Source organism: Pogona vitticeps, chromosome 4, assembly GCF_051106095.1.
Source record: "Pogona vitticeps strain Pit_001003342236 chromosome 4, PviZW2.1, whole genome shotgun sequence".
Lineage (NCBI taxonomy): Eukaryota > Metazoa > Chordata > Lepidosauria > Squamata > Agamidae > Pogona > Pogona vitticeps.
Genome location: NC_135786.1, coordinates 72,932,000 through 72,955,847, shown reverse-complemented (window position 1 = coordinate 72,955,847; position 23,848 = coordinate 72,932,000). Strand labels below are relative to the sequence as shown.

The window sequence follows — 23,848 nt, the reverse complement described above, 5'->3', positions numbered from 1 at the left end:
AGGGGGGCGCAATTAGCTGCCTCTCTTCCTGCGCCACACTGAGCCGTCTGAGGTGGGGTGTGGGTGAGAGAGATAAAGCCCTGGAAAGAGCAGAGGCGTCAATGGGGGAAAGGGGGGAGGATGAGTCCTTGATGTCACTGGAGGAAAGCTCATGGCCTCGAGGCAGAGGGGGGGGGTGATTGACAAGGCATGAGGGCAGGACACAGAGGGAAAAAGTTTTGGGGTGAGACCGCTTCAGTTAAACACCCAACCATCCTCATTTTACTATGATTTTTTTCAAGTTAAAGGTACCACATAAGACTGTTGCTTATGTGGTACCTTTTTAAAAACTGTCCTGGGCATTTATTTATTTATTTATTTATTTATTTATTTATTTATCTATCTATCTATCTATCTATCTATCAATCATTAGGACATAGAACCTGTTGTTAATTTATTTGAATCCCACCACTGGCTATATCAAAGGCAGTATGCCTTTCAATATCAGTGGGTGAAAAATTCAGCAGGAAGATTCTGTTGCACTCACGTAGTCACTCATAGGGTCTCCATAATTTGGAAGCAATTTAAGGCTCTGATCACACTAGTAAAATGTTCCTGTGTTGCCCTGCAACTGCAGATCACAGAACTGTCGTGCTTTGTGGCCATGTGACATATATTCCAAGACCTGTGTCCCTACATGTTTTCTAAGTAAACCGGAGCTTCCCTCCACTGCTGGTAGCTGACCCGAGGGGCGCATTGGCAGGCGGATGGGCCTGCACTGGTACATCCAGCCCAAACCTTCTTCCCCGGTGATAGCAGTGGAGGGAAACTCCGTCGTGGTTGGAAGCATGCCATATTCCCGGGCATGGGTGAACAGTGTGCTGCCTGGCTGCCCCATAAGTGACTCATGGGGCTGGATGCAGCCATTCTCACTGGTGGTGGGAGGCCTTCGCCACTGCTGTAATGGCCGGCAGAAGGGTGGCAAGCTGGGTGCTCACCGGGCCGGGTGCAGTGAAGTCTGCCCCTGCCATCTGTGCCCTTCCACCCATGGCATGCACGGTTGGTTGGGAAATGCCTCGCTGGCACTGGTGCCTGTGGGTGAGTGGGCCTCACCCCGAGTATCAATCCCTTCTGTCTCAGGCACTGGCAGGCAGGCCTTGCCTATCACCTGGGAAGTTTTAAAAAGAGATACAATTTAAAAGAGCTCATCAACAGTATCAAGCGGCTACTTTTCTGAGAAAAAAAAATCCAGGTACAGTACAGCCATGCGCACTGGAGACCTGTAACAGAGTTCACATCAAGGCCAGAACAAGAACATCAACAAAAATAGAAGGTTGATGGTAGAAGGGAAATGTTGCAATTATCATGGGGATGGAAGAACAATTCTGGTAATGGTCCTATGTCATCTAATTTCAAATGTTAATTTTGATATAAAAGGGAGAAAACCAGACAACATTTCATAGGGGTGACTCCAGCCGCAAAGTCATATACTGTACCAACTGGTAGGCCACTCTGGAACCAGAATGGACCTCTGGCCTGATCCAGCAGGGTTCCTTCTCTGTTCTTATGCAGACCATCAGCTAGGTTCCATTCCACCTCTTCTTTTTAACAGTCCATTCCTTCCTATTACGCTAGGTCTCATATCCCATCTATTTATTTATTTAAAACAGTTTTTACACTGCTTTTTTTTAAAAACATCAAATCAGTTTACAGTAAAAGGCAAACAACAAAATGGCGACTAAATGGAAAGGGATCAATAAAAAAAATGACACTTCTGTCTATGAACCAGCAATTCACTGAAGCTATAACTAGCTTTTAAATATTGTCTAATGATGTAAGCCACCTTGGACTCTTTTTAAGAAGAAAGGCGGAATAAAAAATATTTTAAATAAATAAATAAATAATAACAGAACTGAACAAAACCCCAAAATCATGGGGCGCTTTTACCAGGTTTATTTGACTGCTAACTTTCAGTGGATTACAACCGGACACTCAGTTTGCACTGGAAGCCCAAGAAGGAACGGCTGTACAGTACAGGACTTCCCAACTGGCCTCTTCCCTGACAAGAGGGAAAGGCGGCCGCCTGAGCGCACGTGAGAACGGAGCCAAACTCGAGGACACGCCGCTGCGCGCGCCCAAAAAGCTTTCCAGGTAAGCTCTTCGGGGCAGTTTCAGACGAGGAAGGAAGAGCAGGACCCGCTTGGGCTTCGGGAGGAGGCGAGATGGGGGCGGGGAAGGCGTCTTCCTGTCAGCTACGAAGCGAAGGAGCTACTCCGGACCTGAAGCAAAGTGGCTGCCGTGCCCGTGGGGGGGGGGGAAGGGGAGCCCGCCCTTTTCGCAGGAGACGAGTCGCCCGAGCCCGCTCCGTTCCCTTGCCCTTCGCGGGAGCTCTGCCGCGGACACTTGTTTCAACCAAACCGCTTGCATCGCAGCCCTGAATTCGGAGGCAGACGGGAAGAGAAACTTTGAACTCTTCCCACGTCACCTCTGGCGGCTTCCGAGCCGTTCTTGTAGGATGGTTGGCGAAGGGACGGAGGGCGAAGGGTCGCGTCGGAGTCTCTCTCGCGGCCTCTTTATTCATTACCCCTTTGCAAGTCTCGGCTAGGGAGAGCAGACCCAGTGTCTGGAGGGTAAGTCCCGAGGGGCGTAAATGCCACTGAGCCAGTGGGTCTCCTTTAGCTGAGACTGACCACCGGATACTCGTCTCTGTTCCCTGTGAACTTCCTCCCCCCCCCGGAATTCTAGAGGAGCGTTGCTGCTGCTGTGTGTATGCGCGGATGGGTCTTGCTCCATTTTGGACCAAAGGGGCAACCCCGGAAAAAAAGAGGCTGTTTTGCTCTCATTGGGTTGGGAAATCCATATGTGAATTTTATAGGGTCAAGACCCAAGAAGTGAGGGCAGCTCCCCTCCTTTGCAGGAGGAGCAGAGCCCTGCTCCCTCACCTGGTGCTGGAAGAGGTAACGTGGGAAAAGGAACCGCCCGCGGAATCCCGGAAAGCCGACACGCAAGTTTAGTCGGGTGTTACCTTTAGCGGAGCACCAGGCCTCTCTGCCCTTGTGTTTTTGTTGCGATAACGAGTAGGTTGTGCTTTGCAGTTCTCATTGATTTTTAGAAGGGCGGAGAAGGAATTAGTGGGGATAGTTCTGACGTAAACACAAACATCCCACCTACTTTAATGAATGAACAACGTGAAAATTTAACTCGGAATTTAGATGGAAAAAAACACGCCCTTTTGTGTTATTCTCCCCATAGGTCTTTGCACTCTATTTATTTTATTTATTATTAGACTTTTAGCCCGCCCCTTTAAAGGCGGGGAAAAAAAAATAAACTTTGGCAAACTCAGTTTCTCGTCTTTGTGCTCCCCAAACATACTGAAACATATTTTTTGTCTTTTGAACAACAAAAAATGTGATATGAAATTAAACTTGAATGCAGAGTGTAACAAAGATATTTAAGATTAAAAATAAGCAGAAACAGTGTTTTTCTTGAGAAACGCTGAATGCTAGGAACAGCATTCATAACAAATTTGTTTAGCATCATACGTACAAATGGGGGCTTTGCGGCGATCACGTCTGCGCGATCGTCGCAAAGCGATTTTTCCCCATAGGGGCCATCACTAGCCGATCTCTCCAGCGATGGCCCCAAACCCCTCGTTATGCGGATTCGTCGTTAAACGGTGCGCTTACTATGCGGGGCACCACTATCTTTTATATGAGGTAATAGATCATAGTCTTAGGTGCTCCTTAAACAGTGCTGTACTAACTAGCTCATCACTTCCTTTTGTTTCTGCTACTTGGCAGGGCACTTTCTTTTCCTCCTGACAGCCACATTTCCTGGCACTACTTTGAAGTACACTACTGTACTTTTATTTATTTTTGTAACAAATGTAGAGGCTGATGGAATAAGTTTAAAGGTTTCTTCACCTCTCCTTTTCCTCTTCTTAGACTGCAGTTTCAAACACTCAGTTAATCACCTCACTATATTCAGAGTCAGTTTTGTTTGAGGAACTACGTATAAAAAAATAAGATCAACAGGCCTGGGTTATGATTCATACTTAGGGTCTATCCCCTTACATTCCCTATATGTAATGCTGGTTATATATATCTTCTCCTGCTTAATATATAACTGGTATTTACTGTATATACAATTCTGTAGGTGAACTACAGCTTGAAAAAGAGCCTTACACACTCTGGGTGTAGTGGAGGAATAATGTTGAAAACTATATTTTAATGCATAGTGTGAGACAGGAATTCAAATATGTCATGGGTTGAATGTTCAATATATTTCTAATTGGTTGTTGTGGGTTTTTCGGGCTCTTTGGCCGTGTTCTGAAGGTTGTTCTTCCTAACGTTTCGCCAGTCTCTGTGGCCAGCATCTTCAGAGGACAGGAGTCAGAACTCTGTCTGTGCTCTGGTGCAGTTTCTTTGGATATTACTAATTGTTTTTTCCTTTTCGATTGTAGCATGCTTTTCAGAAGGTATGCTGTTCAAAAAGAGTTTCTCCTATCAGGCCTATCAGTACAAGGCACATTCTTTAGACTGATTCTTTCTACTTTTGGACCGTGTATATTCTGCCTGTCCTTATTTCTGATATCACCTTTGGGTGCTATAATCTTTGGTCACTGGCCATCTTGGCTGGGGCTGCTGGGAGTTGGAGTCCAGTAATGTCAAGAGAGCCATAGCCCAGGTCAGTGGTTCTTAACCTTTGTTACTCGGATGTTTTTGAACTGCAACTCCCAGAAACCCCGGCCAGCACAGTTGGTGGTGAAGGCTTCTGGGAGTTGCAGTCCAAAACTCCTGAGTAACCCAAGGTTAAGAACCGGTGGCCCAGGTGACTCTATTGCCTACCCTATGGATGGGGAAAATGTCTGTGACCCTTCAGATACAAGAAGTAAAAACTATAAAGAAAAACAGTAGGTTCACGTAGCCTAAGACTGATTTAAAGAAAGAGAAAAATGGCCAATCTTGCTTGCAAGCAGGGTGGATAATAATAAATGATTTTTAAAAAAAAAAAAAAGATTTAAATCACAATTTAAATTTTAAAAATACATTTTTGAATGAGATTGTATTTTTTTTTTAACGTTTAAACTCGTGATTTAAATTAAATCCATCCTGCTCGCAAGTAGAGAGTACAAACCAGAAATGAAGACGTGTGTAAAGTTAGGGGTGAGAGTACATCTTACAGTCATCCAAATGGGAACACTGTCTTCATAAACCTTATGATAATCCAAATGGGACTGCTGTTTCCAATTGCTCATTGTGACTGGAGAGACCCACTCCAAGGCTTCCTAAACAAAGTCTAATTATTGAAAGGTCTTTGCATCCCTCCCCACAAACGAAAAAGGGCACATGAATGTAGTGTCCTATGTATACTTAACATTTGCATCTTGTCTTTGCAGTAATGTTTTGTTTTCTATTTTGACTCTTAATTTAGAACAACAGTTGAACACATGAGAGACAGAGAGGAAGAATGGCTAGCCTCAGTGGTTCAAGGAACTGTGTTTTAATTCAGCTGAAATCGCTGACCAGTTGGGGAAAGTGGAGTAATCCTTACACAATTTCTACTGAAGCCTTGAATGGTCATCGGTGTCACGTGACTAAGGACCAGTCATGGAATAAGAGCAGCAGCTTCAGATACTATTTTATGACTGAAAGTTCCATCATCAAGAAAAACCTTTTTAACAAAAGCCAGGAGTATCTTTTGAATCCTAAGAATGAAGGACTGTGCAAAATTCCACACAGCTGTTGTAGAAGGCCTTATTTTTACTCTCCACAAAAGGCAAAGGAAGCATTATTTGGAAGACTTTCTTTACAGAAGTTACAGAACTTGGGTACTGGTCAGAGTGTCCAGGTTTTCAGGCCCATTCATGTCTCATCAGCATTGAAAGCTGTTCCTCCACTTCTCGTGTGGACGGTCTTGAAGCCAATTCAGAAACTTTTTGCTATCATCCTTGGAAGGTAAATATTAATGTCACTCTGGAAATAACTAATTGTAAAGTTTGTGGCATCCTTAAGACAGAGCTAAGGAGGCTTCCAGATAGTTGATGAAAATGTTTGAGTGGAATGCAGTTTCTTAAGCTGTTTACTAAACTGGAGATTGCACTGGAATGGAGATGGGGGACCTGTGTCCCTCCAAATGCAGTTGGACTACAACTTTGCTCAGCTGTAGCCACCATAAGTAGCCCCAAGGGATTATGGGAGCTGTAGTTCAACACATTACCAAGGCCTGAACTAATGTGTCCTCATCCCACATCATCCAGCAAATGATGCCAGACTAACATCATATCATCCCCCTCCCCTCCAAGTACTTTGCAGCATTGTCTCTTGGCTGAAGAAATAAGCAGTTACAAGACCAATAATAGCAATTGCAATTCTTGGAGTCTTGGGTTGACAGAAGTTGGTAGGAATGAGAGAGTGAGCGCTGCCCATTCATATGTTGCTCCTTACCACCTGTTTTTCCTGTGCAGATTGAACACTTAGAGTATGCATTAGTATTCCTAAATATTTTGATGTGTCTGTAAGACTTGAAAGCAGCTCTTGCTTCTTCTTGCTAACACTTTGTTTTGTCGATTATCTGCTTCTCTTAATTAAATTTGAGTTACCTTAAGGGTTGAACACTTCCTTTATCTGCCAAATACAGGCAATTTAGTGGTACCTGATATTTATGAAGTTCCTATGCAATATGTACAGTATAGCTGAAGTTTAGCATATCACATTGTTACTCACATTAGGAAAAAAACACATGGGAAGAATAATTGTGCTGTAGGTATTAGTTGTTTGAAATAACACCCAGCTTATGCTTTAAACCTTATGTGCTCCTGTGTTTTTAGTTCTCGCTCTAATAGCGGTTCATCTTCCAAATATCATGAGTAAGACACATTATTGCATTTTTTCATTACTTATATGCTTATAGTAAATGTGATCATTTATTTGCCTGTTTTGTTGAGAAACATATTCTTGTGCAACTTTTCCTTGTTGATAGTTTTTTTGCTTTCCTTAGTTGTAAATAACTGAGTTCATTTTGTTTCTTTGGTGGCTTGTTGCACTTTGCAGAGCTTGAGTGAAATTCACTTGATTTGGGAAATGTATTGTCTTCAATCATTTTGTCTGCAGCTCATCAGTTCACTCATCAAGGACAATGTTGTGTTGTGATACAGTGGGTATGCAAGAGGGTTACAGTGGTGCGTGTATGATGCATCATAAGACACAAGCTTATGTTGATATGCACCCTATCACCATGTGCTGATAAATTCAGTTCATGTGATCTTCCATTTCATAAAAAGAATGAGAGGGTTGCAGAAATCTAGGTACTGTCCATTATGCATGTACCTGTGTTGCAGTTGATTTAGGAAATGGCAGATTTTTGTGCTTACAGAATTACTTTTAGGAAGAACAAATATGACAACAGGCGAAGTCATCCATATCTGGCCCAGAGCATCCTCCTGCTCTTACAACTTTAGGAAATTCTTGTGTTCATTTTCTTAAAAATAACTTTCTAAGCTCTGGAGTGGTTGGTGTTTACTATTTCACCGTAGTAGTTGCGTGGAGAACTACTGCAAAAAAGGAAAAGTATACTGATCATGAAGTGCATTGTTCAGGCTCATACAAGGAGCTTATGCCTAGGCCAATAGATTTTCTGATTTCGAAAAGCTGATGGTGACCCTCCACTCCCACCTCCCTGCTGGGTGGCAATTACATTTGAAACCTTTCTGTAGTTTTGAAAGCAGTTTCCTTTGTCAAACATTGCTATTTATAGCAGTGGTTGTAAAAAACTGCCTTTTTTGGACTATAGCTCTGCAGATCACCCATTAAACATTGACCTGAGTTGACTGTGGGGCTTTGAGAATTGCAATGGAGTGGGGTGGGGAGACATATCTAAGCTCTCCTATGCATATTTTCAGCTCAGTGGGCACCTGTATGCACAGGCTGATCCTGTTTGTGCGCCTTCCCATTCAAATGTGCATACGTGCAAAGTTCCTTTTTAAATACAGTGGACCCTTGACTTACAGACGGCTTGACTTACAGACTTTTTGAGTTACAGACTTCTCTGGCCGCAAAATTTAGGTTTGACTAGCAGACTGAGATTTGACTTACAGACCAAAAAAAAACCAAAATGGAACAAAAACGGCCTGTTACGGGATTAATCGGTTTTCAATGCACTGTTGGTCAGTGGAGACTTGACTTACAGACTTTTTGACTTGAGAACCGCCTTCCAATACGGATTAAGTTCTCAAGTCAAGACCCCACTGTAACTACAACTTCAGTGTTTTACTTGCTAAGGATAGTGGGCAAGCTATCTGTGATTCTGTTCCAGTTATCAGTCCCTAGTCTCCATGTATTTTGGTTGAACAGAAAGTTTCATCTGCTTATAATGTGACAGAAATAATGTAGAGGGCAGCTTCCTTTCTGAACAGGAAGCTTAGGCTAATATAGGCTTAGTTAGGTCACAAAGCCTTCATGCTTAGGCCTTTCTCCCAGTTGAGTCGCATTTGTATTTGGGTCTTTAAGTGTCTGTCTCTCAGGTGGAACTGCCAGAATGGGGAAACATGGGGTGTGTAGTCCTAAAGGTCTGAACGGCATGCCCCTACTCCGGATCTTGGTTGTACCTTTTTAATTAAGGAAGAGCCGTTTTAATTCTGGTTTGATCCTTTAACGTTAAAACACCATGCACTGATGAGAATGGGTCTTTAGAGGGAGGATTCTGTTTGCCCAAGCTTACTTGAACATGGTAAAATTTGTGCCTTTCAGGAGTATAAGAAAATGGTGGCGTGCTCTTCCTCCAAACAAGAAGGAATTATTTAAAGAAGCTGCGAGAAGAAATAAATGGAAAATAGCCCTTGGACTGAGTGGCTTTGGAATTATATTTATCATATTTTATTGTACTCATTTGGAGGAGACACCCCTCACTGGACGTGTACGGCTTCTAGTGTTTAGGAAAGAACAATATGCTGAATTATCGCAGATTGAGTATAGCATGGTAGGTAATTGTTAAAATAAGTCGAACCACCCAAAATAGTATTTTCTTTTGAAAATTGCCCTTGCCTTTTACATAATTCATAAGATATGGATTGGTGGATGAACTGACCTTTGTTAAAGAGAATTTGTCCCAGATCTTAAGAATACCATTTGAATATTTTAAATGAAAAGAAAAAATGAGTTGTTGGGAGCTCCAGAGTGCTTGGGGGCATCTCATGACCCTTGTAGGGCAGAAGGAGAATTTTTGAGCCAACCTCCCCCATGTTGTGCAGTATCAATCTCAGCATCTTATATTTTAAAACTTCTCTAATACATCTTCATATGGAAAGGAAAAGATAATTTTACTGTATTTAATTTTTAAAAACAAATCTCAGTCCTAAACACCAGTCCAAGTCTATTCCTAAGTTAAAATAGTTTAGCTGTCATGATTTCCTTTTCAGGAAACTGGGAATTACGTAGGGTGAATAAGAATGTTGGAGATGTCTTGGTGTATAACTTTAAACAATTTTTTTAAAACATGTCCCTCTTCTATATAAATTAAAATAAGCTGTTCTGGTATGTAAGAATTGTTTACAATCAGGCACTTTTAATCAGATCTATAAATAGGTACAACATGGCAGTCAGGTTTTCTAGATCTCTTCATTAGACAAAGGGAATAGATTGGCATGTAGTTAAACTAGAGAGGAAGAGCTGTAGATTTAAATGGCTCAGGCTCTTCTAGTGCTCTGTTCAAGCCTTTGGTTAAAATGTGTATAGTGAACATGTGAAAGGGGCAGGAATACTGGCCCCATCTGCTCTCATTGTTTCTGTTCCTGTCCATGCATGGCGAGTGAGTTTCTGAAGCCGAGAGCCTTCTCTTTCTGTAGACACTCATAATGACATTCAGAATGTTGGAAAATCAGTATTGTAGCTCTGTTCAGCTGCAGCTAAACCAGGTCCACGTACCATGCAGACAGGGTAACGGTCCAGCCCATTTCCAGTTTCCTTAATAGAAAGGCTATTTTATTAAGAATAGAATAGCCTTTCTATTATTCTATTCTTGTCCAGATGCATCCTGATATGAACTTGATGTATTGAATAGTAGGAGGTATCTTTATACTGTCCTCCATCTTGTGTCTACTCTGCACTCTCAGTAGAAAGGTGTCTGATTGTTCCAAGAACCCATGAGGACTAACGAGTATCTGATGATTGAGATGCCTTCCATTTTTGAAAATATAAAAGTCAGCCATTTCTCTTCAGTCTTGTGCAGTAGTCAAATTCCTTATAAGCAGAAGTTGCCATACTGGAAAAACAAAAAATAAAATTCGAACAGTCATATCATTTTGGAAGTTCATAGCTAAACCTACATATCGGTATTTATTTAATAAAAACCAACTGGATCTACGTTTATATTGTTTTGAAATATATTTAAATCTGAACTAGAATGGTTCAGACATGGAAAGTGGTGTCTGTTTTACACTGTTAGAATTTTTCTGCACCTTAGACTGAGGTTTGCTTCCTTTGTGTTCATTTTTTCAGTATAAAATGTCACCGAATATTATGTTAGAACTGATTAGATAGACTAGATGTATGTTATGTTGTAGATGTTGCAAGAAGAATGCAGTATGCTAAATCATCTTTGGGATAGATCCATGGTAAACTGACATGGTTTGCATCTACTGTAAATACATCAGCTTTTGGGGAAAGTGCAATCAGATGTGGGTTAGAGATTCATTCATGAACTGGAGGTTAATACATCTCTTCCCCACCCCATCCCAAAAGCAGTGCAGACATGCTTTAAGAAATGGTTTCTGTATTCTGGCACAAAAATGTGTGTTTTCAGAGAAGATTTGAGAAAGTATTTTGAATTCCAAAGCTACACCAGTTATGCGTAGATGTTAGTTCCTTGCAGATTAATGTACATGTGCACATGTATTGTCTCGTCGTCTAGTCGTTTAAGTCGTGTCCGACTCTTTGTGACCCCATGGACCAGAGCACGCCAGGCCCTCCTATCTTCCACTGCCTCCCAGAGTTGTGTCAATTTCATGTTGGTTGCTTCGCAGACACTGTCCAGCCATCTCATCCTTGGTCGTCCCCTTCCCCTCTTGCCGTCACACTTTCCTAACATCAAGGTCTTTTCCAGGGAGTCTTCTCTTCTCATGAGATGGCCAAAGTACTGGAGCCTCAGCTTCAGGATCTGGTGCACATGTATACCATGTATTAAAGTGTTTAAAAATGTTTCAGATTATACTGTGGTGATTTCATTGATTGTGACCCCATTTGATATCTGGTGATAAATGGTACGTTAGAAATAAATATACAAGCAATCAATCAAGCAGTCCATAACTTGGAGATTAGTACAAAACATAATGATGAAAAAAAAGGTTGGTGAAACTTTAAAAACCTTTTGCATTGGTAAAGAATATACAGTGGACCCTCAATTTACGGAATTAATCCGTATTGGAACAGTGGCTGCAGATTGAAAAGTATGTAGGTCGAGGCTCCATGGACCTACAATGCATTGAAAACCGATTAATCCATAACTGGCCGTTTTTGTTCCATTTTGGTTGTTTTTTCCAGTCTGTAGGTTGATTCTCTGGCTGCAAGTCGAACCTAAATTTTGCAGCCATAGAAGTCTGTAACTCATAAAGTCTGTAAGTGGAGCCGTCTGTAAGTCGAGGGTCCACTGTATGGTTTGATGAGATGCTTTCTGTTTTTTTCCTACCAGCAGACCCATTAACATTTGCACATGGAGCTGGTTCAGGGAAAACAGAAAATCCTTATTGCCAAGTTCCTTGGCAACTTGTCTTGTTTCCAGGCACAATTCAAAGTGCAGGTTTGGCTCTAAACAACTTGGCTCAGGCTGTTTGAGGGACGGTAGCTCATCATATCAGCTTCCATAGGTTGCAAGATCTTTAGGAGAAGCCTTTCTTTTGTTCCCGCCACCTTCACAGATGTGTGACGGGGCCTTTTTGGTGGCTGCTCCCCAGCTGTAGAACTCTCTCCGATGGGATACAAGGCTGGCCCTAGCCCTCCTGTTCTTTTGCTGGCAGGCAAGGGCATTATCAGGCAGGTTTTTATTATGTATGCTGATGAGGAAAGGATTGTAAGAGGAGAGTTATCTTTTTTTTAAAAAGTGTTTTAAATTTTTTTTTTGAAAATAATTTTTGTTTAGTACCTTTTTCATGATTTTGGGGTTTTTTGCAGTCTGATTTATTATATTTGTAATTGCTTTAATATTTGTGTTTTTAAATCATTTGTAAGCTTACATGATCCTCCTTACAGGGAGAAAGATGGGATAGAAAATGAATTAATGAATAAATAGTTGTCTGTTGGCTGTCAATTACTCAGGAACAGTGGTTCCAGTGCAGAGGAAGCAGCACTCCTTCCTTCTGAGTGAGGAAATATTTACTAACAGAGCTGGCTCTAAGAAGTTTGGACAGTACAAGGCTATCAGTACTGCTCTGGTGGAGATCTGGGAGGTGTAGTCCATTAACATTTTCCAAGCTCTGTTTGATGAACTGGTGATAGGAGAAACACATGTAACTTTGCTGGCCTTTAAGTTTAAAGATTTTCTCTCTCTCTTTGATTAAAAGAATTGAAAGACAGCAGAGTTTAAGGGTATCTCTCTTCCTTTTTTATTCCATAAAATAGAAAAATACTTCCCCTTATTTTATAATGCATGTGCCTTATTATTTGTTATTTTTCTTAAGCATTTTCTTAAGCATTTTTTATTTGAGTAAATCCTTACATTTCTTTCCCATAAAATATTATTTGTCCCAGACAAGACTTAACATGGTGTTAGACCTTTAGCTCTGTGAATTGGATTAACTTCTATGTTTATTGCAGTAAAAAAAATTTCCCATGGATGTTCATGTATTTTGTTTGTCTCTATTGCAGTTTTTTTCTGATACAACCAATATACTGTGTCCTCCTTTTTTCTGCTCTTTTTTTAAATTCCAGTGGGTAGAAGAATATAAAAACGAAATGCTTCCAGAAACCGACCCTCTTTACCAGGCAGTCAAAAATACTGTTATTCACCTGGCTGAAAGCAATAAAGATATCCCAGAAGTCTCTGAGTTTCAATGGACTGTCCATGTGGTGGAACATCCAAACATGAATGTTTTCGTACTTCCCGTAAGTAGGTATTGAAAACAAAGGTAAAGTGATAAGTCATCAAACAACAGCTTGTTCACAGTACAGCGGAACTTCTGCTTACGAACTTAGCCTGTCCCAGAAGATGTTCGTTAGTTGAAACGTTCGTAAGTTGAAGGAAAACTTCCCATAGGAATGCATTGAAAACCATTTAATCTGTTCCGGCTGTTTTTGGTTCTTATCTAGAGGCGCCGTTCTTAAGTCGAAGCATTAGTTCCCATAGGAACAAATGCAAAGCCGGTTAATCCGCCCTCTACCACTAGGGGGAGAATTTTTCTTCTTTTGACCTAAAATGAACTTAGGTCAAAAAAAGGGCAGGAAAGGAGGGACAGGGGAGGGAACACCTTTTAACCCAAACACCTTTAAAAACAAGCACCTTTTAAAGAAAACCAAGCACCTTTTAGCTTAAAAAAGGGACAGGGGAAGGGGGAGGAGGGATGGAACAATGGGGAAAAGAAGAAGAAAGAAAGAAAGAAAGAAAGAAAGAAAGAAAGAAAGAAAGAAAGAAAGAAAGAAAGAAAGGTCATCACTGGGGCACACAGACCCCTCAGACAAAGGTTTGTGCTGTTAAGCACAAAAAGAGAGAAGAGAGAGAGAAGACAAGGAGGGGGAGCCTTACTCTACAGTAGACTCCTTTTAAAAACTCCATTTAAAACTGCATTTTAAAGCCTTCCTGCGTAAGTTGGATTGTTCGTAGGTAGTGACGTTCGTAAGTAGAGGTTCCACTGTATATTTCTTTTCTTTTTCCCTGCAGAATGGACAGGTGTTTCTTTTTACTGGCATTTTTAATGCTGTGTCAGATATCAATCAGCTGTCTTTCATTTTGGGACATGAAATGGCTCATGCTGTCCTGGGACATGCGGTAAGCATTGCTTCTTCAAATAATAATAATACAAGAAATTCTCACAAAGTGGAATTGTGGGGGTGGTTGCCAGTATGGAGGCGTATAAAGTTCACTGTCTCGTTTGTTTCTTAAAGTTTTATAACTAGTGCTCCGTGTGGGGTGTTATTTAATGAATGACCATAATTAAAAATCTAGGGATGTGCAGTGCCGCTAAACAGGGCTTACTCTTCGTGGGAACCAACACAGAAAAGAGAGTTCTGCCAGTATCTATCTTGCGCTTTGGGCTGTATTTTCAGTTGTGTCCTATTAAGAAGAATCCTTTATTCACTGTTAAAATGTCTTGAAAACTGCCGTGGTGACCCAGAAATGGCATACTTTCATTGTTAATGGGTTTTACACCTGCTATTTAAGGAAAAGACTCTTCCTTATTGCTCCTTCTGTTGGTACAACATGGCAGTCAGGTTTTCTAGTTTGTCTCAGAACTGTTTTATGACGGGTGGGTGGGGGCACATGTTACCTTTCAAATGTTGCTTGACTGCACCTGTTAAGGCCTAGCCAGCATAGGTGATGGTGTGGGGTTGGTGGGAGCTGTCCCCTATCTCGGCTTTATAGCAACCACTCTTTTTTTTCTGGCAATGAGTTCTTTGAAGTATTTTTGTACACACAATTAAAACAAATCTTTCTGTGAAATGTCTCTGTGGGTTGGCTGTGAAGAAGACCTAGTGGCTTGTGCTACTTTTGCCATGAGAATTAAAGCTTTTGGGCAACGCGACAGCTGCCACCAATTCTTTCCCTTTGGCAGGATAGTTGCTGTATGACAAGCCCATGATATACTTAGCTGTGGTAGCTCAAATCGTGACAGTGGCTTAAGCGTAACACTCACTGTGTTTGTTGTAAGGTGGATTGTGTAGGCTATCTTTCTCCACAGTTGAGCAAGGATATGCCTTTAATCTGAATCTTCTTCAAATTTTATTCTGAAGGTAGTTTTGTCAGAGGTTTTAGGTATCTTTTCCTTTCCTTTCTGCCTTCCAACAGCTTTCATGTTGACAAGTTGGAGGGTGGTTTTTAATTTTTTTTCTTTGTACTTCCTTTAACTAATGATTGAATATAGAATGTTATGCCGATATCTATATAAAATTACCACATAATTAAAAAAACACAACCAACCAACTATTTTTTTCAGGCCGAGAAGGGAAGCGTGGAACATATCTTGGATTTCCTGTCACTCATTCTTCTTACAATGATCTGGGCTGTCTGTCCCCGAGACAGTTTAGCAATAATAAGCCAATGGATCCAGGCCAGATTCCAGGAGGTAAGCTCATCAGCTTTTGCATTCTCTGTGTAGTGGCCATGCTAGCTGGAGGATTCTTAAGAGTCGTGTCCCAGCCAGTCACATTTTCAAGGTCTGAACAAGTTGGTGCCCATGATAGTAGACCTTGGGACTGTGCTCTTAGGTTCATGTCAGTTTGAATATGAATAGTTTTGGTATGACTTTTCATTTGTGAAGAGGTTATAAAGAACACTGTCAGTCTGCTTAAATATACAATATTACAGGGAACTCATGACGGAGGCAGGCCCATGCATTTGTGTACTATGTGCATCTCAAGGTGGTTTTCAAGGTGGATAAAAATCAGTGATTTTTTAAAAAATCGAATTGATTTAAATCGTGATCATGATTTAAAATTAAATCTTTTATTTAAATTATCAAAAAAGTTTGATTTTTAAATTTAAATAATGATTCAAATCAAATATACCCTGGTGGCTTTAGTGTTAGTCAGTAGTTTCTGAAAAATGATTGGTCTGATTCATGAAGAATACAAGAACTTCTGAACTTTGGATGAATGTTAGGAAATGGAGTATTAAGTCAGTTCCCTGACTGCTGCTATGAATCAGTAATATTTTTCTTATAAACTCATTCTAGTGGCCTCGGGCATACTACTCAGTGGAATATACTTGCCTAAAATCAATAATTTAAATTCTACTAGAACATTCATCACCTGCAGTGTTTATTCACTGAAGAATGGCATGCATTTTGCAATTGAACTTCCTTCTTTTTTTAAATTCCTTTTAGTGTTTTTAAAGGTTTAGATTGAACAATTTAAATATGATCTAGGTTTTTTAACTTCCGTTGAGCCAGTGCTGTGCTATTTTAATGTCTTTGTGCAAAACTCTGATACCTGAAACACTCAATACAGAACATTGAGCGCCTTGAGATCCTTTGACTTGGCTTCATTTGGCTTAGTGTTACAACGATTATTACCCAGAAACAGAGAATAGAATAAATAGTCTTGCTTTCCCTGCAAATTTTCTTATTGCACTTGAACTTCCTGCCAATCAGGAGCGCAATCAGAGATGTAGGAAAAGGCAGTTCAGTCTCCTAACCTAAAATGGCCAAGAGGATTGTCAGGATGATAAACGATGCTTCAGCACCATGTTTTCTTTATAGTGCACATGTTGCCAAACCCAGTTCTTTGCTTTATATCACATTTTGGCACTTCCTTTCACTTTGTGTACCAAAAATGGAAAATACCTAGGGTAGTACTTTTTAAATCACCCCTCCCCCCACACGCAAAATAGGTATGCCAAGAAATTTTGCACTAAGTAGAAACCAATGATCCTCAGGTTGACAGTTGGTAGTATCTACAGTTTTTTAAGCTGGGTATGATACTGCTTTTTCTAACATGGCATTTATATCAGCAACTACTTGTTCCCAATCACTGTTGTGGAGATGATAGGCATTTATTATGACTCGGTAGCTTGAAAACAGTTTATCTGTGTGGCCCTATTAGACTTACACTTAGGATGAAACATGGCTAAATCGGATTGTTACTCCCATCTGTGGGAGAGCTATTCAATAAACAGAGCTTAAGAAAGTCCCATTGATTCTGTGGCTCTTCTTTAGTTGAGACAACAGTTGCATTTAGGCCGTAGTGTTGACAACAACAAAGATTAATATGACATAAGAAGACCGAAGGTGCGAATTGAATATAAATGACTGAAAGTAGTAAGTCACAATTAGAGTAGGCCCATTGAAGCAATGGAACTTGCAGAGGAGTTGACTCACCAAATCTCCACTGATTCAATGGGTCTGTTCTAGTTGTAATGTACTACTGGGTGTCAGCTAATAATTGCATTTAAATAGTTAAATACTTATTGAAAAGTGCCTGTTAGATTTGGTGAACTATACTTGTCAAGTAGGATCATGGTGTTATCTGGGGATATAATCCAAAACATGACCCTGCGTGTTTTGGCATCCTCTGAAACAGCATGGAAGAGGAGGCAGACAAAGGGAGAAATAAGCAGAACTTGCCTTTCCTTTCCAGTTAGTGGGAATGGCCTGGGCCGGACTCTGCTGTGGGAATAGGTCTTCCTGGCAGGAAGAAATAATGGAACCAACCTGGTGAAATTTGGAAGTGAACACAGGGAAGCTTGAAAAACATGGGAAACCTTCCATATTAGAATGCCTTACTTAACCAGAAAAACAATTATGAGGGGATGTGTTTTGAGGTTTTAAAAAAGGGCTTAGACTGGAGGAGAAATTAATAGGCCGTCTCTGTTGGTTTGGCTCATAATCCTCTCTAGACTAATAGGCACCTGGTGAAATTAAAACTCGGCAGCTTTTGAGAAGAGTGTATTTTTCACATGATGTACAGCTGTATGGGGAGTACCTTCCTGGTAAAAGAGATCCACGTGAGGGCAAGATATTATTTATTTATTTGAAAAACTGCATCCTGGGAGTAGTTCATAAAAATGTCCAAATCTTAGTATGGCCAATATTATTTTGAACCCTTTGAAAAAGAGGGGAGTATGCTCCTGAAATATGCAGCTTGTAAAACAAACAAACAAAAATAACCCAGGGATTTTTGAATTATTTCAAGTGAGAAACAGGATACAGTACTCATTTGAAATGACGGTCAGTTATAAATTTGGCATGAAAACAAAGCAAAGCTTGGCAGTGTTGTCAAAAGTTAATAGTAGAAAAATTCAAGATGAAAATGAGGAAGTGGGAATGAATGGATGGCAACAGCACAGAGTGTAGGGTGGGGTATCTTTCACAGCCATCACTTTGTTATTAATGAGGCTTGTGGAATATAGGTTTGGGCAACTGTCAGAAAGCCTGTTAACAAAGGTTGATTTTTTTTTTTTAAATCATAATTCTAGTGCAGAGGTTTTGAAAATGTGTAGGCAGTTTTTAGCAACATTTCAGGAGCTGGGTGGAAGGTAGATGCGATCTAGACAGGAGTTTCAGACTTCAGGATGGAAATGTGTCATATGGAGTCATCCCTTCTTCTGGCAGTTATTCTCTGCCATTTCAACCCTTGATTTATTCTGGCTCTCTGATCTTTACTGCACCCTACTGGGCTCCTCTTCTTACCACTCTCTTTTAAAAATCAATTCCATTTTCCTTGGATACTTGAAAACAATTCTAAATAAGCATATGCATGTAGATTTGCTTATATGCATTCTGATTCAACAGTATTCCAACGCATCTTTTCCATCTGGCTTATGTCCCAAGCCTCTTTCTCTCATCCATGTATGTGTCTATCTGTCTATGTCTGTAGGCCAGATGGAAATAAATGTTTCACAGAAAATTTTAGGGGGGCATATGATACCAATTTGAAATGTCTGAAAGATTGCTGTGAAACAGAGAAGAACATTTGGAGAAATGAGACATTCTGGTCTTTCTTTCAAGGCCACTGAGAGGAGGATCAAAATGTGGGTGTTACGTATTTAGGTGGATTACTGGAATTCGTAACTGCACATTTGGTACAAACCTGAGCAAGGAGGCAAAGCAATTTATGGAAATCTTCCACTTAGTGGATGGGAATTAGTCAGCAATGATTTAAATCTAGCTTGTTGTAGTTACTTATTTCTTTGTTTGATTTGTTCCCCACCTTTCTCTTGCGACTGGAAATGCTTCCTATTCTCCATGTGTGCATTTTCCAGTCATCGTGAGATTTGTTGCTGACCAAAATCTTAGAAATATTTAGTTTGTTAAAATGATATGTTGGGGCATATCTTACAACTCTGTGCTGTATCGACTAGTAGATCTTTTTAAAATTATTGTTGGACAAATGTACAGTCGTAAACAAAGTTATTAAACCCTCATTGCAAATCAGATTTATCCTCAAAATGTACAGATGTTTAAAATCAATGAAGCAAGTGAAAGCAATTGAAATAGGTCAACACAGCAGATGCTTCCAGTGGTTTCCCCAAATGCAACTGAAAATGCAACTTTTCATGAATTCTTCAGTCTCAGAATTACTGTATTTTTTGCACCATAAGACTCACTTTTTCCCCACAAAACAGGGGTGTGGAAAGTCTGTGCGTCTTATGGAGCTAAGAAAACAGATTATATTTTCCTGTTTTCTTCTCCTAAAAAATTGGTGCGTCTTATGGAAAGGTGCGTCTTATGGAGCGAAAAATACGGTATTCAGCCCCTTTGTGGCAAGCATCTTTGGTACGTAGTAGAGCACACATTTGCTGTTATGACCTGTTACAAACAAGATGCAGAACCAGACACTAGCTTTTGGCAGTGTTCCTGAGGAATCTTAGTCCATTCCTCATGACCAATGGCCTCCAGTTTTGTAAAATTATTGGGTTTGCGTGCTGCAACCACCTTCTTCGCATACCACTAGAAATTTTCTGTGGGGTTCAAGTCAGGTGACTGTGATGGCCACTGTAGAACTTTCCTGGACTTCTGCAACCAAGCCTTGGTGGAGTTTGAGCAATGCTTAGGATCATTGACCTGTTGGAAGGTCCAATGATGGCCAAGCTTCAACTTCCTCACAGACTGCATTATTTATCCTAGGATTTCCTGATGCTTCAGTAAATCCATGTTGCCTCCCACATGCTGTATGTTTTCAGTGCCAGAAGATGCAAAGCATCCCCAGAGCATCACTGAGCCGCCACCATGCTTAACTGTAGGCAGGGTGTTCTTTTCAGCATATGCTTCATTCTTCCTCCAGACGTACCGCTGATCCATCAGGCCAAAAAGTTCCAGTTTTATTTCACCACTCCACAGAACAGAATCCCAAAACCTCTGTGGCTTATTTATGTGATACTGAACATACTGGAGCCAACTTTTCTTGTGATCTTGGGACAGTAGTAGTGTATGTCCTGGAGTTCTGCCATGGAACCCTTCTGCGTGTAGTACGCGCCTTACTGTGCAAACCGAAACCTCAGTGCCTGTTGCCACCAAGTCTTGCTGGCGTCACTCAAGGACTATTCTTTTGACCTAGCCATATTTCTAACATGCAGAGAAATGTGACATTTACCAAGCCCCATAGCCAGTTCAGGTATTTTATATGTTGCAGCTCAAGCAGACCCGGTGCAACTAATAAAGCCCTTGATTAGTTGCATCAGTTATGCACGAGGAAACACCTGTTTCTCAAATTTGTGCTGTTGTGATGGATTCTTTTCAGGGGGTTTGAATAATTTTGAGACTGTAAAATTCATTAAAATTGCATTTTTTGTTGAATTTGGGGAAACCACTTGAATCATTAGTTGTGTTGAGCTATTTCAATTGCTTTTCGTTTGATTTGTTGGTTGCAAACAGCTGAAAGTCTGTAAATTTTGACAATAAATCTGATTTGCAGTGGAGGTTGAATAATTTTGATTACAACTGTACTTGTATCAGAATTAAGGAATCATAATAGGAATTAGTGCTAAGCTGCAGAATACAGCAAGTCAAATGTTTGGCTACTTAGCAGTGCCTTTCATGCAGCTATAAATTGAGTCATATCTTAAATTAACCAGAAAAATGGTTCTTTTTGAAACTTATTAGAAAGTGAATAGAGAAACCTTTCTATTTATTACACATAGGTTGGATAAACAAAAGCAGACAGGCAAGAACAAAGTTATGGTGTTTTTCTTCCCCCTTGCAGTTACTGTTCAATAGACCATATAGCAGGACCTTAGAAGCTGAAGCAGATAAAATTGGACTTCTGTTTGCTGCTAAGGTAAGAATACTTCTTTTGATACAGTTGTAGAGATTCCCCGTATTTCATTTTAAATAGACTGGAGTCATCAACAAAAATTGGAGGGAGTGGGGGAATAGGAATCAAACTGTATCAGCACTGCCACCTAGTGTTAATAGTGTATATTTTTAGAATTTCGGTTTATCTTGGTTACTTTTTGTGTAGGCATCCTTCAGTCTCGAGAGACTATGGTAACATAAAGGCATTATACAGTTCTAAAACAGTTATGAAAGTTAAACAGAGCAGTCTTCAGCAATTGCCTTTTATTTATTTGGTTTATTCACCAATCAACTTGAACTTGGAACAAACAGCAGGGATCGCTTACTTAGGTATCTGTCTGTGGAGCCAGAGGGGTTCGATTCCCCACGATGCCTCCTTGACAAGGGATGGACTCGGTGATCCATAGGGCCCCTTCGATCTCTGCATTTCTAAGATGATTAAGATAATTAGACAGACTGTATTGAAACAGACCTGTGAAAAATAACACAGCATGTAGTCTCAATGGCTGTACATACAGTATGTGTGTGGTGTGGCAGCTATGAAAGAACACAAGATGCATTTATGTGAAACTGCTCCTTGGAGAATTACAGTAGTTCTTTCACCACGTTGCCACAAACCCCCTTCTTGGGTTTTGCAGTGGTTTAGTTAAATTTGCTGTAGTGATAGGAGCAACATCCTTCACAATCCCGAGCACCTTTCTGACATTGATCGCATGTGTACTTCAGACTTGATCTCATTCACTGGAATGAGTGAAGCTACTGATGTTTTCGCTACACTTCGTCAATTATTTTTTCCAGGAACAGGTGGAAGACATACTTTTTTGAAAGCCATTCTGGTGTAGTTTAGTCTGGCAGGTATTTTACCTCTCCCAACAAAGTAAACATTATAGATAGCTTTGCACATTGTTTTCTATTGAATGGCCAGGATCTTGTTCAGGCAAACTGATAACAGAGTGAACCGAGCAGCACGGTGTCTATACTGCTTGTTCAAGGAGGCAAGCATTTACGCTGCTTGTGCGCAGAGATATACATTACCTCCTTGCACCAAACATAAGGTGGGCTTTCTGAGTTGGATGCAACATTTGTGAGATAGCTGTGCTTGTGTAAGTGAGGCAGTTCCATGATCCTTTGATGGCAGGGCTTTCCTCTCACCAGTCTCAATAAGATCAGGACTTGTACTTATTTCTATTTTATACTGCTTAAAAATCTTTTGACATCAGCTGTTAACATTCTTAATGTGCCATCAGGTCAATTCTGGCTTACAGTGACCCTCCCAAGGTTTTCTAGGTATAGGGTGCTCCGAAGTGGTTTACATCTATGCGGCTTGGCCCAGGCCACACGGACGGCAGGGCATGTGACTCCATCAACCACACATGCTCCAGATTATTTTGGCTGGCCCCCTTCCCCTGGAGGGACAGCAGGTCTGTAACCAGATGCTAAATGAATTCTTGTCAACATGTAAATAAATAACAGCTTGTTAGATGAGATTTTTCAAAGAGCTTGATTTTTTACTGCTGTTTTCGCATGTGGATTGGGTCAAAAAAGAGCACTGTATGGTTTTTAAGCCGAATAGAAATTCCTCCCACCCAGTAAAGCTCTTGTTTGTCTTCCTACAGTGCCTTGTTTCTTTGTCTAGAGCATTTTATAAGTCTGTTTCAATTTCTTCTGCACTGCTGCAGCAGTTCCTTCTTTGCCTGTAAAGGTCAAGATCTTAACCCAGATGGTTTTGCTTCCTTTAGCATAATTGGATATCTCCTCCTCTGATGTTCACATATGTGCACAAATGCCACCTGTTCCATTTCAAGAGTAGCTTGTATTGGCAGACACTGGGTCTTTTCCTTATGACTGGAGTTACTGTCTCATGTAGCTTTATTTTTAAAACTTAAAAAAATAAGTATGGATTAAAAAGAAATTGTCTCCCAATATTAATTTTCAAGCGATTGCTGCCTTTACTCTGCACTCAGACATATGTTGAATTATGACCAGGCATAGCAATTAACTTCACTAAGCTCCAGCCCTTCATTTGATTTAAGATAAATTTATTAAACAGGAATGGGAGATTACTTTGTTAAAACTTCCTCCCGTAGTTATTTTTAATCCTGCAAGTAAAGCAGCTTGCTTTTAATAATCAATATTGGAGGTCATTCCAAATTCTAGAACTGCTTTGATTGTCATAATGTTGAAAGGGGTACATTGATGCACAGCTGAGATTTCTGTTTTCCAGATGTCTTCTGGAAAGCAGTCTGCACTCAGTAATACAAATAGGATGATAGGAAACATATTTCATAAATGTGGTACTGTCGTGTTGTGGCTCTTTGGGATGGGGCGTTTATCATCTCTCAAATGAAAACACTAAAGAGAAGCGGAGGAGCACGAAAGCTGAGCCTGTGAGGGGCACGCTGCTCAGCACAACATTGTTTAGGGAGGGATTCCCCACCCTTTGCCAAAATAGCCAGGTGGGGAACGGGGCTTTTCTCAAGGTTAAATAACCAAGAAAACCCATTCCGGCACTTGTCATCACATTCCATGAATTTCACAACTTTTGACTTGTGTCTTCTTTTACATTGTTGATGTATGTGCCTTTTTCTGCTATGATTTGAATTTTTCCACATACCCCTGAAAGTCCTGGTTCATACCCCTGGGGATATGCATACCCCAGGTTGGGAATCACTGCCCTAGTTCTGCCTTCTGAGGTGCCCCCCACCGCCCAGAAGACCCAGCGCCATTGTAAAATAATGCTTCCTAATTCTGTCTCAGAGAGCCATCCTAGGAGGAGGTCATGCCTTATGTATGTCATCAGTTCTGCTCTGAAAAATATCCTGGAACTATGTTTCCCCTGTCTTCCCCCTGTTCCCCCTGCTGTACCACTAGCAACAGCATCCCTGGCCCATTGCAATTTGTACTTGAACAAACAAGTGGAAAAGGCCGTATTAGCAA

At 40.7% G+C, this 23,848-nt stretch overlaps 1 protein-coding gene across 5 annotated transcripts in view; it reads left to right on the top strand.

Annotated features, from left to right (window-relative positions):
* The first annotated feature begins 2,006 nt into the window (after positions 1 to 2,006).
* OMA1 (OMA1 zinc metallopeptidase) overlaps positions 2,007 to 23,848 on the top strand; it is a 36,205-nt gene continuing 14,363 nt past the window's right edge. For 2 of the 5 annotated variants that reach the window (XM_072997692.2, XM_020789875.3), the window contains exons 1-7: positions 2,439 to 2,609; positions 5,413 to 5,936; positions 8,727 to 8,955; positions 12,897 to 13,070; positions 13,843 to 13,950; positions 15,116 to 15,244; positions 20,820 to 20,894. In XM_072997692.2, the coding sequence (XP_072853793.2) occupies positions 5,449 to 5,936; positions 8,727 to 8,955; positions 12,897 to 13,070; positions 13,843 to 13,950; positions 15,116 to 15,244; positions 20,820 to 20,894 (1,203 nt within the window). In that variant the 5' untranslated portion in view covers positions 2,439 to 2,609; positions 5,413 to 5,448. Of the gene's footprint in view, positions 2,131 to 2,438; positions 2,610 to 2,723; positions 2,937 to 5,412; positions 5,937 to 8,726; positions 8,956 to 12,896; positions 13,071 to 13,842; positions 13,951 to 15,115; positions 15,245 to 20,819; positions 20,895 to 23,848 lie in introns of those variants that run through there. The other 3 variants (XM_072997691.2, XM_020789876.3, XM_078392922.1) reach the window with 3 other exon arrangements.